The sequence below is a fragment of the Pleuronectes platessa genome, chromosome 24, assembly GCF_947347685.1.
Source record: "Pleuronectes platessa chromosome 24, fPlePla1.1, whole genome shotgun sequence".
NCBI lineage: Eukaryota > Metazoa > Chordata > Actinopteri > Pleuronectiformes > Pleuronectidae > Pleuronectes > Pleuronectes platessa.
In genome coordinates, this window is record NC_070649.1 from 5,737,522 (window position 1) to 5,752,698 (window position 15,177).

Below are 15,177 nucleotides of genomic sequence, written 5' to 3' on the forward strand. Positions count from 1 at the left end.
GCATTTTTTGAAAGTATTTTTCTTGGCTGTGATGGACACGTTTGTAAAAGAACAAAAACTCACTCACGTCAATATTTTTTTATCAAACTGCAAAAACGTTTTAATAGGAAAAGAGGCCAAACCAGAACGAGTATAAAACAGCCTTTGGCACTTAGTGCAGTTTCCCAACATGTCCCAACAAACAGTATCCTTTATAAAAAAATGACAGTACATTCACCTGCTCTAAAGTATAAATACATCAAACAAATGATTTTTCAAATTAAAAGCTGCAAAACACATTCCCTTTGGTTGATCAAGGCGAGCTGGGTTTTCAGTTTTCTGTGCGTTGGCTCCTCCCGGCTGAAGGACGGCACATTCAGAGAGGACAGCCTCAATGTACACACACCTCGACCACTGTACACACACACACACACATACACAAAACGCCATACAATCAAACTAAATAGCTCTTAATAATAAAAACCAGCCAGCGGTAGCAGTACACTAACAAAAATTAATCAAAGTTATAAATGTGGAATAAAAGAGGAGATTGTGTGTGTGAAACCTTCCAAATCAAAGCTGTCTGATTGGTTGTTTGTTTCACGGACCTGGCAGCCCCACGACGAGGACAGGACTTTAGATACTGAGTCCCAGGTCAACTCTTACAAAAATCCTGGAAAGCAGTAAAGGCTATACAAATTAAGTAGGGTAAATTGTCACTAAAGGAACATACAAAACATCGAAGTTGTCTCAAAAAAGATTCAGTATTTATGGTACCCCCCCCCCGTTCAGACATTGTATTAAAGTCCATCATGGGAGATCCGATCGTAGGTGGTCAGCGTTAAGTGCGTGTGTTCTCTTCTGGGATTCAATCTCCTGTGTCCACCCATGATCCCTCTCAGAACAGATGTTTACACCAGGTCTAAATTGTGGTCTTTGTGTAAAGATGATCCAAAATGACTTACTTATCTGTAGTAGTGACTCTAGATTTAGCGGCTAAAGGATCTTTCCAAAATATAAGTGATCCTTTAAAGTTAGGGGACAGCATGTCGGAGAGGATGTCTCCAGGGGCCGGGCTGTGGACGCCGACTCTGTTTAGGATCCGTGGTAGAGGTGGACGGTGCTGGCCACGGCCTGCTTGTATCTGAGCTCAGCCTGGATGCTGTCGTTCAGCTCCTCCGCGGTGTCCCCGAAGCCGTGGTAGTGTCCGTAATGCTGGAAGTCCCCGCGCTCGGCTCCCATCAGCCCCCACCAGGCCGGCCGCTGGGACACGCAGCTGCTGGGGCTGCCGGTTAGATGCAGGGAGCCGCACATGTCAGCCGGCGAGCGCCGAGGAGGGGGGGATGCTTTGAGCGGCTCGGGCTCGGGCTCATCCTGGGCAGCATGAGGCAGCGCCTGGTGATGGCCGTTGGTGACGCCTTTGATGTCATCGTCTGCTTTTGAAAAGAAATCTCACAGTAAATCTCTTCACAAGCAGCAACTCTACTTTTCTATTTGTGATCTCCACATAAAGCCACAGAAGCTCCAGTCCCACCTGAGCTGAGCCCCTGTGCAGACTCCATGTTCATGCTCTCCACCTCCTCCCCTCCACTGGTGTGCATCTGCGCCAACACATCTGCAACGGACAGACACAGGGACGTGTTAGTGGACGGGACAGGGATCAAAAGGAAAAGTCAAAATACACATTGTATTCATTCGTCTTTAAAAACAGTCTACGGTCTGGAATCAGGGGATTTATGTGGCTAGGGCTATTTACCAATAAATACTAGTGATGTGTTCTTTAATGTTTGAGAAGAGATATAATAGGTGACGTGGTTTTCAGTATTTTGCATTTAATGTACTGAACGATTGTAACAAGACCTACAGGAAACCAGCCCATTTCTCACCCTCCGCTCTCCTGGCCTTCTTCAGGTGTCCGGGCTCCACGGTGGTCGGCAGCCTCTTCCTGTTGAGCCGGCCGACACCACAGGGCACGCTCCCGCTCTGCACGCCGTTCACGTGGAGGCCGCCGAGCTGCAGCAGGTGCTTCTGGGCGTTGGAGATGAAGCGGAAGCAGTCGAGGAAGCCGTGAGCTTGGGCCAGGTCGGCCGCCGTCTGCCCGCTGGCATTTTTTACACTAAACGAGAAGAGGGGAGAGTCAAACAAAACCACTTCCTGTGGAGACGTCACAGCAGCTCATCTCAAACTGTCTGACTGCATCCTGCACTCGTCTCTGACCGGCTCTCATCGCATATAACAGGCTGTACGTGTTGCAGAGAGAGGTCGTCAGGACCCTGTGCTCATCAAACAGAGCCGTGCCCACGAGAGACAGCTGAGACAACACAGCGTCTCCTCAACGTGTTCCGGTCGGGACGATCTCCCTCTGCAACGCTAAATCTATAAAGTCTAACATCAACGCTATCTCAGGGTTTATGACAAAAGAAACAAGCCTAAGACAATCAAGTACATTTCAGTTTTAAATAACACTAGTAAATGAAACATCCTCACTCTAGGTCATTTACATCAAATGAAATGTCTCCTAACTGGGATCTGGAATAATCAAATTCAGTTATTAATTAGTCTTCCTCAAAACCAGACACAATTAAAATGAGGGCCAATACTTATATATTGTTATTTGCCTTTTTTCCCATCTAAAGTGGTAAAGTTTAGTATTTGTAATATGGTTATTAGCTCAGGGCAAATATAGCTGAAAGTGAAAAGCCCTGTTTTCAGTTTCTTCTGTCCTACACAACTCGATCTGTGGAATTAGAACTTGACTGGCAACGTTTACATCCCTCTAAAAGCAAAAGCAACATAACTACAAGATGAAGGCTAGTTACTCCCACATGTTCTACTCTCAGACTATAGATAAAAAACTAACTCATTATGAATGAGTTATTATTTGATCCTCTTCATCGTGTTGTATAAGAATGTGTCATGTCTGGTGTTGAGAGAAGCTTAAGAGTTCCTACACAGTTTCAGTGTCCGTCAGGTTTTTGAGCATGAAGGCTTTTAGTGAGGTTGTCCCCCCGATGAAGACGCTAGACCATTTTTCGTTTGACCAATGGCCCGTTTACTAACATGGAGGAGGTGGGGTTTATGACTTACTCTTACCAGCCACCAGGGGATGATCTTGATGTTTTGACTTTAAGAGCCATCATCCATCTTTATATACAGTTATTAGTCGAGACAAGTGGACCTTTGAGGTGGGATTATTTTGTCACATATAATATGACACTTTCCAGACTGTGTAGAAACCCTGTATTAATAACATCCATCAGTTAAACAATTATAATTAATCATAACATTGATTCAATAAACAGTTCAAGGAGGCATTTCATTTCATGTGTGATCTCCTGACTTGCTGCGATTCTTCACGGTCACAATAATCCTCCATCTGAGACTCCTACGCTGACTCCTGAGACACGCCCAGTACAGTTTGTTAGCACAGAGTCTGAAAACAGTTAGTGGTAAGCTATGGCATGCATGTCTTGACATGGCTATCATCATCAGTGCTGTCTTAGCATGGAAACCAATCACTGCAGGAAATACCTCGCCAGTTTGCCAGCTGCAGAAACTGTAGGAAGCGATAGTGAACACTCATTGCCACAACTGTAAAGATGCTCGCTGATGCACGTGTGCCAGATTCTGCAGTGCCTATATGGATTGCTCCCTCTTTCTGGGATTACTTGAGACAATCATGTTCAAATTCAATAGCTGCAAAACATCAGAACGTGCAGGGGTGTTTGTCTCGGCCAGTACAGTCCATCCTTTCTTTACACAATAGAGAACATGGTGCAAAAGTAACAAAATGTAACATTCCAGTTAAACAGTGTCAGGTTAAAAGTCACATTTAGCACAAGTTTCTACATAACCTATTCACTGGGGCTGATTGAGAAAGCCCCCGAGGCTGAAAAGCTCACGATGTGTATTTACTGACACCAAGTTCAAATCCACCAGGAACCGTTTGATATCGTTCTCAGTTTGATCCTCTACCAACTGCACTGAAGAAAAGTAAGCATTTACTAAATATGACAAAGTACGAGGGCCATCTGCTGTTCAAGAGAAATAAAATACAAATCCAAAGCCTCTCCACATATAAGTAAAATGTAAGGACAGAGGCTTGGTGGCAGCTATTTGAAGTTTTCACTTTTACTCTTAGCATCATCAGCCGCAGCCGGATTGGAACTCTCAGCCGTCTGTGGACTAACTTTATTATTATGTGTGCTCAACATTAAGGATGAAGTAACTCCAGATTAAAACGTTTAGCTTGTTCGCTTAAATCCTTGTGTTCTTGTCTTCTGATTTCAAATTTTCCTTTTCTAAAGCAAAATCATTAGAAATAATTGTTCTCACTCTGTCCCCTCCCCAGATGTTATGATATAATGTAAGTTGAGGAGATCAATTGAAATATTCTAGTTATCTTATTATATTTTAATGTATATAAACGCCTTTTTGTCAGTGTGCCACATGTAAATGGAAACACGTGAGCTTTTCAGCCTTTGCATCATGTCAACATTCTCAATAATATACTCTTAACATTTGACTATCAGAACATTTCTACAGGAAGGAACATAAAAAAACACACACAAATAACATTACTATCATTGTGAATTATACGACTGTATTAAATCTTATCCCACTTTCGAATCAGCTGGTTTGGAGGAGAGCTGCCAGTAGAAATCTGGAATACACCCCCGACCCCCTGGTGTGTGGGAGCCGATCATGTGAGGCAGGGTTGAATCTAACACTAATGTTTTGAAGTCAGATAGAGCCCTGTGTTCGCCGCAGCTTTCTGTTCCTCACAAACTTTCTAGAAATGAGTCAGTCTCTTAAGGGACATTTACACTCCATGTCACATTGTGTGCTGAATATCTATATGTATACCCTATCCCAGCATCAGCAGTGTATTCTGACTGGTGGGGTTGTAGATGTGGGTCACAACAGCACAACAGCAAAGAATAAGGTCATACTCAGACAAATCAATAGGCTAATTAAGACATGTGGAGTATTCTGACCTTTATTGCATTACGTAGACATGAATGGACATTTTGCAGATTTACCAACAACTTGCCCTGGGTGTAAACACGTTGGAAAAATAAAAAGTAGTAATTTAGTAAAGTAGTGATTTAAAAAAAAAAGAAAGAAATTAAACACACCAAATGGGGATTTATAGCAGGTGTAATACGTGATTGTATGTTTTTGCAGATAATACAATGTTATCCTAGAAACTTACGATACACACTTAGGTTGGTGCAGGCTTCAAATCATTAGCGATATTTCCAAATTTCCGTTTATTAGTATTATTGGTACAAAGTCCAATATTCCTATTGTAAGGAATTCTTACTAAGAAGTAGATGACGATAAGAGAAAGTAAACCAGTGTGGCCGGTTTTCCTCCAAACCAGCTGATGTTACATGAGCAATATATATCAACACCACAGCAGCAGCGTTTCTATAATGTTAGGAAACACAGTGTAAATGCACAGATGTCAAACTTATGTTGCCTATTCAGGATTATCTCTATCTATGTCACATTGAATTAGTGGATGTTAGAGTTCAGTCTATATGAAAAAATGCAAATTAGTGTGTATATTTTATGTATTTATCATCACTGTTGTTAGTTTATAGCTATACTGACATCTGACTACAGCGGCAGTGCAAAGCCCCCAGTGTCTTTAAACAGCAATTCGATTTTTTTTCTGTTAACAAACCCCCGTGAGAAGAGAAGTGTACCTGCTGCTGTGGTTCACACTCAGCGTGACAGAACTGCTGTGTCGCTGCGCACACGGCTCAGACTGCGGGGTACTTACTGCGGTTTAGCACCTGCTATCAGCAGGACCTGGATACACTCCAAGCTACCTGACCGAGCCGCCTTGTGGATGGGGGCCTCACCCACAAAGTCCTGGGAACACAATGTGGAGATGTCCATTTATAAAAAGGTGTTATTCAAGGGTTTTAAAAACAAGAAGGCAGGGGGGGGGTTGGGTATGGAAGCCTTGTGATATCCATTTCTAGGTGGACCAATCACACTCGAGCAGGCTTGTGGATGCCCGTAGGTAAACAGACCAAGAGGGAAGCAAAACAGGAGGAACACATTAAAATGCAACGGTGGCTTTGTAATTTATCTTCTTATCATATTCAGATAGCTTTAATAGAGATTAGACAAAATGTCACGTGGATGCCAAACACCTGCAGAAAGTGTCACTGTCAGACATTGAGTCGCTGCAGCTCTGATGAGGTTCCTCAGATCACTGTTGTCAGTTTGGAGCGAGGCGAGGGCAGTTTGGATAAAAGGAACAAAAAGGAATGTGACTATTTTTAAACAAATCTCAAGAGACACACTCTGAGGGATGAAATGAGATGAAAACTGTGAGTGGTGTCGCCTTGGACTGGACTAATAAATCCGTTCAATCCACCTTAAAAGGTTCCTCTGGTGCTGAACACTGAACATGCCAGGGACAGGGGGGTGGGGATGGTTGCATGATCGGTGTTGTTCTCCCCCACCGGAGTAAAGTTTGATGTTGATAATTGATTTCTACAGCATAATCCTACACGATGATGCAAAAAGCTCCAAAGAAACAAACGTGCTTTTGTGTGAATCACAGGTTAAAGGTCACATCCACCACTGACCTGCCTGTTGACATCCGCTCCGGCCTGGGTCAGCCACACCACACAGTGGGGGTGCCCTCCGAACGCCGCGGTGTGCGTCGGCGTCTGGTCGAAGCGGCTGCTCCCCACGTTCACGCCACAGCCCATCTGCACCAGGCGCACCACGCACTCCAGCTGCAACACAGAGGGCGAGGCAATAAGGTGAGGAGTGGCAAATAAAACACAGAAAAACAAAAGAGTCGTCGAACAACCGGGAGGCTCGAGTCAACGCAAGGCTGAAGGATAAAGGTCTAAATTTAGATAAAGAAGACTTTGTTGTTTTTTTGAAAGAGTTCCATTTAAGAAAGTGTGTTTTTACAATAAATGTGTGGTTAATACACTATAGATTATAAAGATATTTATATAGAATTTTTTTTCAGGTGGCAAATCGCTGAATTTACTTGTGGGGACAGTTTATCATTGTTATTTTATCAGATTAATTATTATTGCCATTCATATTTATGTACTTCATTCTGTATTTTCTTTACAAATGTGTAGTACTTTGTGCAGAAATGTATTACATAATAATAAAGTTGTTTATTAATACTAATAATGCATCATTTTGAAAGCTTGAATCATGGCACGTGTGGTTTTTAAGTGTTTATATTTTGTGTGTGTATATTTCAATATTTCCTGTTTACCTTCAGGTGATTTGGCGCCTGAGCGGCCATTGGCTACACCGGAACCAATGAAAATCCTGCAATCCACTTATTGAATTTTTTTTCTTTTTTATCGTACAGTAAAACTTTATTACACAGTGATAATTAGACATAACAGTAGCCGATCAGACAGGAAAGCCCCGCGTTTCTGATGCGACAGGATGAACGAACTGCGCGTTATTTCCATTCAATATAAACTCCAGTCACTAAACACGAGAATCAAACAAAGCCATTATTACATCTGCTATAACTGCTCGTGTGAAACTAACTGTATTTAAGTTGTGGGGAGCGAGTGTCTCAATAAATCGATCACATCACAGACAGTTTGAGCCAAAATGGAGGCGATCGGTGCATCTCTTGCAACTTATTAATTAATCCGTACCTGTCCGTAGTGAGCCGCCCAGTGCACGGGGGTCCACCCGTAACAGGGGTCCTCAGCGGTGAGGTGAGCCCGGTGCTGCTCGGACAGAGACACCAGAGCCCCGACATCTCCATCCCGGCAGGCGCGGTGGACGGGGAACCGGCCCATGAACACCTCATCGCCGGGGAAGTCTGGTTCCTGTCCCGCGGACATGAGGGAGCTGCGGAGGAGGCGGACGGAGACGTTTCCCTGCAGGTTTCCCGGCTCCATATAACCGTGAACCACAGTGAAAAGGGTTCAAACACAAAGGGAGCGGAGATAAGCTGCTGTGGCCGGCGGGGCGCGCACAAAACCCGGACTGGAGTAGAGCTCAACGCGGCGTCTGGAGCCGGTCGGGAACTACATCCCCCGTCGTGCCCCATCTGGAGGTCGGAGGGATACTCTGGTGCTGTAAGTAAGATGAATCAATAATAGAGTCGATCAAGTAAACACTGACACATTTTTAGCTAGGTTGGATGTTTCATGTAGCATCGATGCTAATAGGCGCAAGGAGACAGTAGGAAGAAGAGGAGGAACCAGCACCGCGACCAGGAGGAAGATGTCAGGCGGGAAACCTGTGGCTCAGAGTTATGGAGCAAAGGTAAATGTCGAGTATTGATCATGTTGATGATGATGAATCAAGCAAGAATCAATAACATGTGTGGTTGAGCCATTTAAAGTACCCCCCCACTGCTGTCAAGGTAGACAACAGGTGTTTCTGCTATAGCTAGCTGTTTGGGTCAGATCAGTAATTCAAGATAATTGTATTTCTGACGAGGCAGAATCAAAGCTGAAGATTTATTTTCTTAGCTTTTGACTGATATGATTCATTCAGTTGCAGATTAGCATTCCTTCTATTGCAGAAATATCTGCATCTGAATTACAGATTTCACTCTTTACACTTTCAGATTTCAACCATTTAGTTCCGACAAGTCATAATTCAAGTTCAGTCTAATTCCCCTCAATTCAGGATTAGATATTTTAAATGGCGGAGGTTCAGGGGTTACAGCGGGTTGTCTTCTAACCGGTGTGTCAGCTTGACGTAGTTTTTAAGTCGTAGACCTCAGTATTAAACACTGTCTTCAGTGGTGAAAACTTGAAAAAGCACCAGATTCATGTCTGCCTTATATGCTCTCCTGATTTCTTCCAGGACGACTTTGTCAGAGTCAGGAAACGGGACTTGGACAAGTTGACCACCGAGGTCATGCAGCTGAGAGAGTTCCTGCCCAGGGTCCTGAATCGGGGCCTGGTAGAGAAGCTGCAAAAAGCTCAAACAGCCCAGACAAGTAGGCCTCCAGTTAAACATCACCTTTCACAGCTTACGTGGGTCCATAATAACTATAGTTATAACTAAGACAGGAAGTGATGACAGCTGAAGACATCAGTTTTGACCGATGCGGCTCACCACTTAGTTAATTTATGTCATAGAAGTGGATATTTATTGTGTTTATTTACTAGCTTTATTAAGAGTATTCCTAAATGATGCTCCATACGTTTACATCATAAATAATCCACAGATATTTCAAAATATTTCACCCAGTTAAACGTGTTAGGGCTGGTATGTTGTTATATTTGCGTGTAGAAATGCAGGTGGTGTAGTTGAAACACCTTTAACGGCCAAACTAACCGAATCGACTCCTTTGGTTGATCCTTTTGTTGAGTGTATTGCATGTGCATAGACAGCGTGTAACGTGTGTGTGCATGTGTGTGCGTGTGCATGCAGTGAAGGAGCAGCTTGTGAAGGAACAAGAGCAGCTGCGACAGGAGCTTCTGCACCTTCAGTCGCGACTGGACGCAGCGCAGACCGAGTGTCAGAAAGAGAGAGAGGTGAGAGAGGGCCGGCGGTGTAACAACTGTGTGTGTGAGAATATTCCTTTATACAGTGATTACACCACACAGGATCAGTGTGTGGAATTAAACAACATCTAGTGGTGAAGTCGCACATTGCCTGTGGTAGCCAATAGATCCTTTTCACTTGAATCTTACACACTGGACCTATAAAGGGTTGTTTCAGCTACACAAAACAAAAGAGACACACCACTTGTGTGTGTGTGTGTTTGCAGGATAAGCTGCTGTTGCGTGACCAGCTGTGGCAGAGTGGCATAGAGCTGCAGCAGCAGGCCGACTTCTGCTCTGCTCTGGGATCCGCCACCTGCAGTCTGCTGTGGAGCTGCTCTGCCTCCGAGGACACCATCACACACTGGCTGGCTGACGTGAGTGGTAAAAGATGGTAAACGGCATTTAACTGTGATGTGTTTTAATATCGGGCAACTGATTAGTGGAGCTGTGTTGTTGTGTGTGTGTGTGTGTGCTGATGGTGCAGGGGAAGCTAAAGTCCTTTCTGGCGGTCGCTGCTCAGACTCTGGAGAGCTTCGTCGGGTCGTTGGATGCGGAGGTGAAAACCGAGGACCACAACTCCCAGGAGCACCAGTTTGTGTTGGCGCTGGCCGGAACCATCACTAGTGAGTGTGGTCTTTGTGTGTTTTCCCTTGTGTTTCCACTTTCCAGCTTTATTTGTCTTGATATTTCTCACCGTGTTTCTTTTGTGACTTCCCGCTGGTTCCCACTCTCCCCGATTTTTAACACTTGGCTGCCTAAACTATTATTTTATCTTTGTCCCTTGTTGCTAAATGAAATTACTGAACCCACCAGTCTTTGCCAGTACATCTTCTTTGGGTGCATCCTTTTTGTTATGACACACAATTTTAAAATGTGCCCGGTGCTGCAGGCCAGACGTCACCATCCTTGTCTTTATTCCCGTTCAATCAGACATAGCAGCTTTACCATGTGGGAGGAACTTCCTGTCCAGCTCGGTTCACATCCTCCTGGACACTCTGATGAAGCTTCTGGAGCAGATGAAGCCGGGGGTCTTCCCCAAACTCAAAGTGTACGTGGAGCTGTGGTAGAGTACAAACACATAGACATTTTTCTAATAAGAATAAACGAGGTACAAGAAATCCTCCTCTTATCATGGATAAACGAACATCCCTCCCTCCTCTGCTCTTCCCAGAGTGACTCGTTCGGTCCGCTCTGTAAACAGAACAGCCGGCTACTTCAGTGTGGCTGTTCATCCAGGTCTCTGTGATGATAGTCACACAACGAGACATAATTCTCATTCTGATCTCGGACCTGGAGTTGGAGAGGAACCAGCTCAGAAGCGCCTTTAGCCTGCCCCGCTTCCCCCGCTTCTGTGTCCTCTCCCTCCGCCTATACGTTGGATTTTCCAGCCAGACTGTCGTTAACAGCTGAGAATAGACATTGAGAATAGATGAAAGAAAAAGCCAAATATCTCCATGATTGTCTCTTTTGTTGTTTTAGGTCATAAAGAGGCAGCAATATTCAAATTAGACCCCTCATAACCAGAGTGTTTAAAGAATGACTTAATGGAAGCTTCATAGCTGCAGTGACAACAGTGTTCTAATCAAAAGTACAGAAAACAGGAACCAGAATAAGGAAACGTACATATCACATTATATATAAGCACATCCACCAGCAACTAGTTCTCATAAACTCAAATGACTTTGCGGTTCAGTCAGTCTGGTCAGTATCTAGATGTGGCCAGCAGGTGTCAGTGTTGTTTTGTTTAACTGACTGTGCTTGTGTCTTGCAGGCTGATGCTGATGGCGCTGTATAACGTCAGTATCAGTGTGAGCGGGCTGAGGTACATCAGTGAGAACCCAAGACTCATAACTCTGATCTGGAGCCTGCTGAACGGTGAGGACACCGTGTATGTGGAGAGGCCCCTCATTACATCTGGCTCAAACCGTTATTTGGACTCAAGGATGACTTGATTAGAATTGTGAGGTCAAATCAAGTTTACGGCCTCTTGAACATCACATCTCAAAGATGATTGGATCTCAGTGGTCGCAGTGAGCTCCTAAAATAATATTTGTTGACTGAAGCAGCACTGGTTGGTGGAGGCATACGACCACAGGGTGGCAGTTCTATTTTTTCAGGCTTTTTATTGACAAAATGAGAAAATTTAATTTCAGCATCCACACCACCTCTGATCTCTGTTGGACAGATGGAGACTGGGAGGTGTGTCTCCACTCTCTGCGTCTCCTGCAGTCGGTGCTGTTGGAGGAGGAGGCGCTGCTCCTACTGGGCTCCTCTCTGCTCGACCCGGACCTCCAGGCCCGGGTCAGCCACCTCACGTCCAGCGCCAAGCCGAGCCTGAGAGCGGCCGCCCAGCAGACCCTGGAGGATCTGAACGCCCTCCAACAGGTACCACACACACATCGAATGTTGAACCATCTGCTCCTGCAAAGGCTGGTTTGGGATCAGTGTCCAGATACAAGTTTAAGTCTGCAGGACAGTAGGTTCTTGACCCAAATAGTTTTCCACCTGCAAAGTGTGCGAAGACGCAGCTTAGTTTTCATGTTGTTCAGGTGTCTCAGTGTGGTAAGACGTCTCTCCACAATTTAAATATAAAGGTTGAGGTTTGGAGACTGGATTCAAAAGAAGTGGTGAGTTAGATTGACTTAGTCGGTGTTTGTGTGTTTCCAGGGTCAGGGATGTAAACAGATCAGCCTCTGATGTGGATTCAGCCTCTTCACTCGAGTCCTCGTTCTGTGTGAAAGTCTCTCACGTTTGTTATAAACACTTCATGTGCAAAGAAGTGAGGGAAATAGTTTGGATTAATTTGGTTTTGTTCGAGTTAAAAGCTTAAATTTTAAACTTCTTCAGCTTCAAGATTTGTTCACTGTTATCCTATTGTTACTCTTAAATATTGTGAATATGATGATACATGTTTGTACAAGATCTATTAAAGATAATGTTTGCACACTTTCAGAGCACTGTCTATTTGAAAGTATGAGATCACTTAATTCAACTTGATTATTTATTTTATATTTTATACAAACCCCTCCCCCCATTGTACCTTTATAATGCTGTAGATTGCTTTAGAACAAGAATTCAAATCCACACAGGCGTTGCCTTTTGTTAATTGTACAGCTTTATTATATGTTTCTTTAGTATGGACTTCTCAGTAACGAGCAGGTCTCCACTGAACAAGGCCTTCGACTACAGTACCAGAACATATTCAAGACGAGAGAAGAAGAAGAAAGGCAGCAGCCAGGGCTCAGAGGTCTTCACTGATGGCAAACCTGGGGCCGGGGGTGATTAACATTTACCTCCAAGCTCAACTCGGCACCATCAGAGGCACCACTCTGAAACAAATCAACAACTATCAGCAGAATGAAGCGTCAGGTCGTGTGAACGTCTCGTCCCTTGGATGACTCTTCTCCTTTGAACACTCCAGCCGCCCCTCACTGATCCACCCTCACAGGCAGAGGTTTGTTAAACTAGAATGCTACTCAAACTGCAAGAGGGAGCTAAGCAGAATCTAGAGAGGAGAAAGTGAAGCGAGGAGGACTCGGAAACAGAGAAGAAGAATTGCGAGCAGACGCAGGTCGCCGACTGCTGGTCAACCACAGGGCCTCTTAAGAGGATGGAGCGGCGTTGGGCTTTTCATCACGGGTGACGGGGATGTTGCGCTCGATGCGGCCGGATTCACTCCCCCCGCCGACCTTTGGCCCGGTCAGAGTCAGCAGACCGTCAGTTGTCAGGGAGCAGCAGATCCCCGATTGGTCGACGCTGGAGGGGAGGCGGTAGCGGCGGTGAAACTCGCGAGAGATGTAACCGTGGTCGTCCTGAAAGAAAGCAGGATTAACACAGGCAGGGTGGGATCAGAGGTTTAAAGGAACACTTCACTCTTTTATATAAATAACCTTTTTTATTCCAGGAGCACACAGTGAGAAAATGCTTCTCCCAACTCACTGCTTTGAAACGCCATAGATGTCACAGTTGTACTTCAAAATAAAAGTCCAACTGTAAGATTTGTATTTAGAAGAACTGTATTATGTGGATGGAACTGAGGAAACATTATTTCACCGACCTTCAGGACTTTGACGAGTGCCCACAGGCAACTACAAACAGAAGATGAACGCCCACCCCCCATTCAAGAGGCCTCTCCAGCCCCAACTGGCCAGCAGGGGGCCCAAGCATTTAACCTCAATATTCCCCATCATTCTGCTAGAACCAAAGGACCCGCCTAAAACAAGAGCTGAAATAATAATATTTATTTATGAATCTAAGTGAGACACACCCTCTGTGGGAGGGAGGGCTAGAGCCAATCCCAGCCGAGATTGACTGAAAGGAATGTCACACCCCAGACAGGTCAACAACCTGTCACAGGGCTGAAATATCTCAACAATTGAGTCTGCTCTTAAAAGATTACTTCTATACATGGTTCAATTTATTTTCCAGGAGAATTTGTTCTTTACCTCTGCCCTGTTTCCATCTGCCTTCCTTTTATTGTTAGCAGGATTATGCAAAAACTACTTTTGGTGTAGATCCAGTTCAGGGGGCAATGAAAGGTGTTTCCTTTCACTTTCTTCAATATTGCGAGATATCACAATTTTCTACAATACTGATAAACGTCAATACTGTGTGTGTGTATGTGTGTGTGAGTGTGTAGCACTACCTGTCTTTCTCCATGCTTGCCCTGGATCTCCACGTAGTCGTCAGTGACCTTCACATTGAGCTCATCAGGAGAGAAGTGCTTGACGTCCAGGTAGACTAAGAACTTATCCCTGTCAGACCTCACCTGAAGGACACACACACAAGCAGCGACAGTGTCAACTTCAAAAAAACATGTTTAATATTTATTGAATCTAAACTGCCCTGGCTACTGACTACTTTTTGTAGTTTTGTGTGTTAATCTAAGTTCAGTAAAAGTTGTGCTTAAACTCAAACGTTAAAGGAATAAAGATACAAATGTACTTACAAAGTAACGTACTAGCTGCATTAAGGTCAGGACATTCGATTGAAGAATTTTACAACTATCACAACTAAAGATACTTGTGATAAAATCCATCTTAAAATCTCTCAAACTATGCATCGTTCTCTTTAGTAAAGAACAAAGTGCAACTTTAAAAAGACATTTAATGCGGCTACTACTTTGAATTATGAACTCTGCTGTTAAACATCACTGAAGAGTCTCTTCTCCTATATACTTAAATGCAGCTCGATGAAGTCAGAGTCACGTGACGAGCGTGGGTTACCTCAGACATGCCGGAGGAGGTAGAAGAATCCAAAAAGTTGCGGAACAGTGTCTGTCTGTAGTAGGGGCTGATGGTGGAGGTGGTGTAGGGAAAGATGTCGTAGTCAAACATGCCCTCTCCGAAAAACTGGTCAAAGAGTCGGGCAGGGTAGACCGAGCCCATGGCACGTCTGAACCAGGGGTGCTGGATGGCAATATCCATAGTGACTGCAGGAGACAGTTGGATCTGGCTCGACTCGGATCGGGTTGTCGTACTCGCTCGGTTCGGGGGGTCCAGCAGGTGAAGGGAAGGGAGGTGAGGAGAGATAGAGCGAGCAGGATGTTGACGAAAAGGCAACGAGTCGAGTGTGTGTCCTCTGCTCCACGGCCGCCTCCTCTTTATATACCTGAGAGCCCGAAAGAGGGGCTTTAGCCACGATCCCTCTGGAATGACATTATCTCATGTTG

The 15,177-nt window shown here is 44.6% G+C and overlaps 3 protein-coding genes across 3 annotated transcripts; 1 reads left to right on the forward strand and 2 right to left on the reverse strand.

The window, feature by feature from the left end:
* Positions 1 to 72: 72 nt before the first annotated feature.
* On the reverse strand, positions 73 to 7,954 carry LOC128431240 (ankyrin repeat domain-containing protein 10). Its single transcript, XM_053417502.1, has 6 exons — positions 7,650 to 7,954; positions 6,591 to 6,743; positions 5,771 to 5,862; positions 1,866 to 2,095; positions 1,514 to 1,594; positions 73 to 1,412 (listed from the first exon to the last, which is right to left on the reverse strand). The coding sequence occupies exons 1-6, from the start codon at positions 7,896 to 7,898 to the stop codon at positions 1,075 to 1,077; spliced, it is 1,143 nt and encodes a 380-aa protein (XP_053273477.1). The 5' UTR covers positions 7,899 to 7,954; the 3' UTR covers positions 73 to 1,074.
* A 68-nt stretch (positions 7,955 to 8,022) lies between these two features.
* Positions 8,023 to 12,203, forward strand: hsf2bp (heat shock transcription factor 2 binding protein). Its single transcript, XM_053416816.1, has 10 exons — positions 8,023 to 8,078; positions 8,172 to 8,268; positions 8,818 to 8,953; positions 9,391 to 9,494; positions 9,731 to 9,880; positions 9,991 to 10,129; positions 10,437 to 10,554; positions 11,278 to 11,381; positions 11,692 to 11,891; positions 12,174 to 12,203. The coding sequence occupies exons 2-10, from the start codon at positions 8,227 to 8,229 to the stop codon at positions 12,201 to 12,203; spliced, it is 1,023 nt and encodes a 340-aa protein (XP_053272791.1). The 5' UTR covers positions 8,023 to 8,078; positions 8,172 to 8,226.
* Positions 12,204 to 13,108: 905 nt separating this feature from the next.
* cryaa (crystallin, alpha A) lies at positions 13,109 to 14,932 on the reverse strand. Its single transcript, XM_053417381.1, has 3 exons — positions 14,732 to 14,932; positions 14,152 to 14,274; positions 13,109 to 13,318 (listed from the first exon to the last, which is right to left on the reverse strand). Exons 1-3 carry the CDS (start codon positions 14,930 to 14,932, stop codon positions 13,109 to 13,111), a joined length of 534 nt encoding a protein of 177 aa, XP_053273356.1.
* Between the last annotated feature and the right edge of the window lie 245 nt (positions 14,933 to 15,177).

Excerpts from the sequence above, each read along its gene's own strand:
- LOC128431240 (XM_053417502.1), bottom strand. The coding sequence starts at position 7,898 with ATGGAGCCGGGAAACCTGCAGGGAAACGTCTCCGTCCGCCTCCTCCGC. Across the intron at positions 2,096-5,770 it reads ATAGCAGGTGCTAAACCGCA|TGTAAAAAATGCCAGCGGGC; the intron begins GTAAGTACCCCG and ends CTTCTCGTTTAG. Across the intron at positions 1,595-1,865 it reads GAAGGCCAGGAGAGCGGAGG|ATGTGTTGGCGCAGATGCAC; the intron begins GTGAGAAATGGG and ends TGTCCGTTGCAG.
- hsf2bp (XM_053416816.1), top strand. The coding sequence starts at position 8,227 with ATGTCAGGCGGGAAACCTGTGGCTCAGAGTTATGGAGCAAAG. Across the intron at positions 8,269-8,817 it reads CTCAGAGTTATGGAGCAAAG|GACGACTTTGTCAGAGTCAG; the intron begins GTAAATGTCGAG and ends GATTTCTTCCAG. Across the intron at positions 10,130-10,436 it reads GCTGGCCGGAACCATCACTA|ACATAGCAGCTTTACCATGT; the intron begins GTGAGTGTGGTC and ends CCGTTCAATCAG.
- cryaa (XM_053417381.1), bottom strand. The coding sequence starts at position 14,932 with ATGGATATTGCCATCCAGCACCCCTGGTTCAGACGTGCCATGGGCTCG. Across the intron at positions 14,275-14,731 it reads CCTCCTCCGGCATGTCTGAG|GTGAGGTCTGACAGGGATAA; the intron begins GTAACCCACGCT and ends TGTGTCCTTCAG. Across the intron at positions 13,319-14,151 it reads GCAAGCATGGAGAAAGACAG|GACGACCACGGTTACATCTC; the intron begins GTAGTGCTACAC and ends GCTTTCTTTCAG.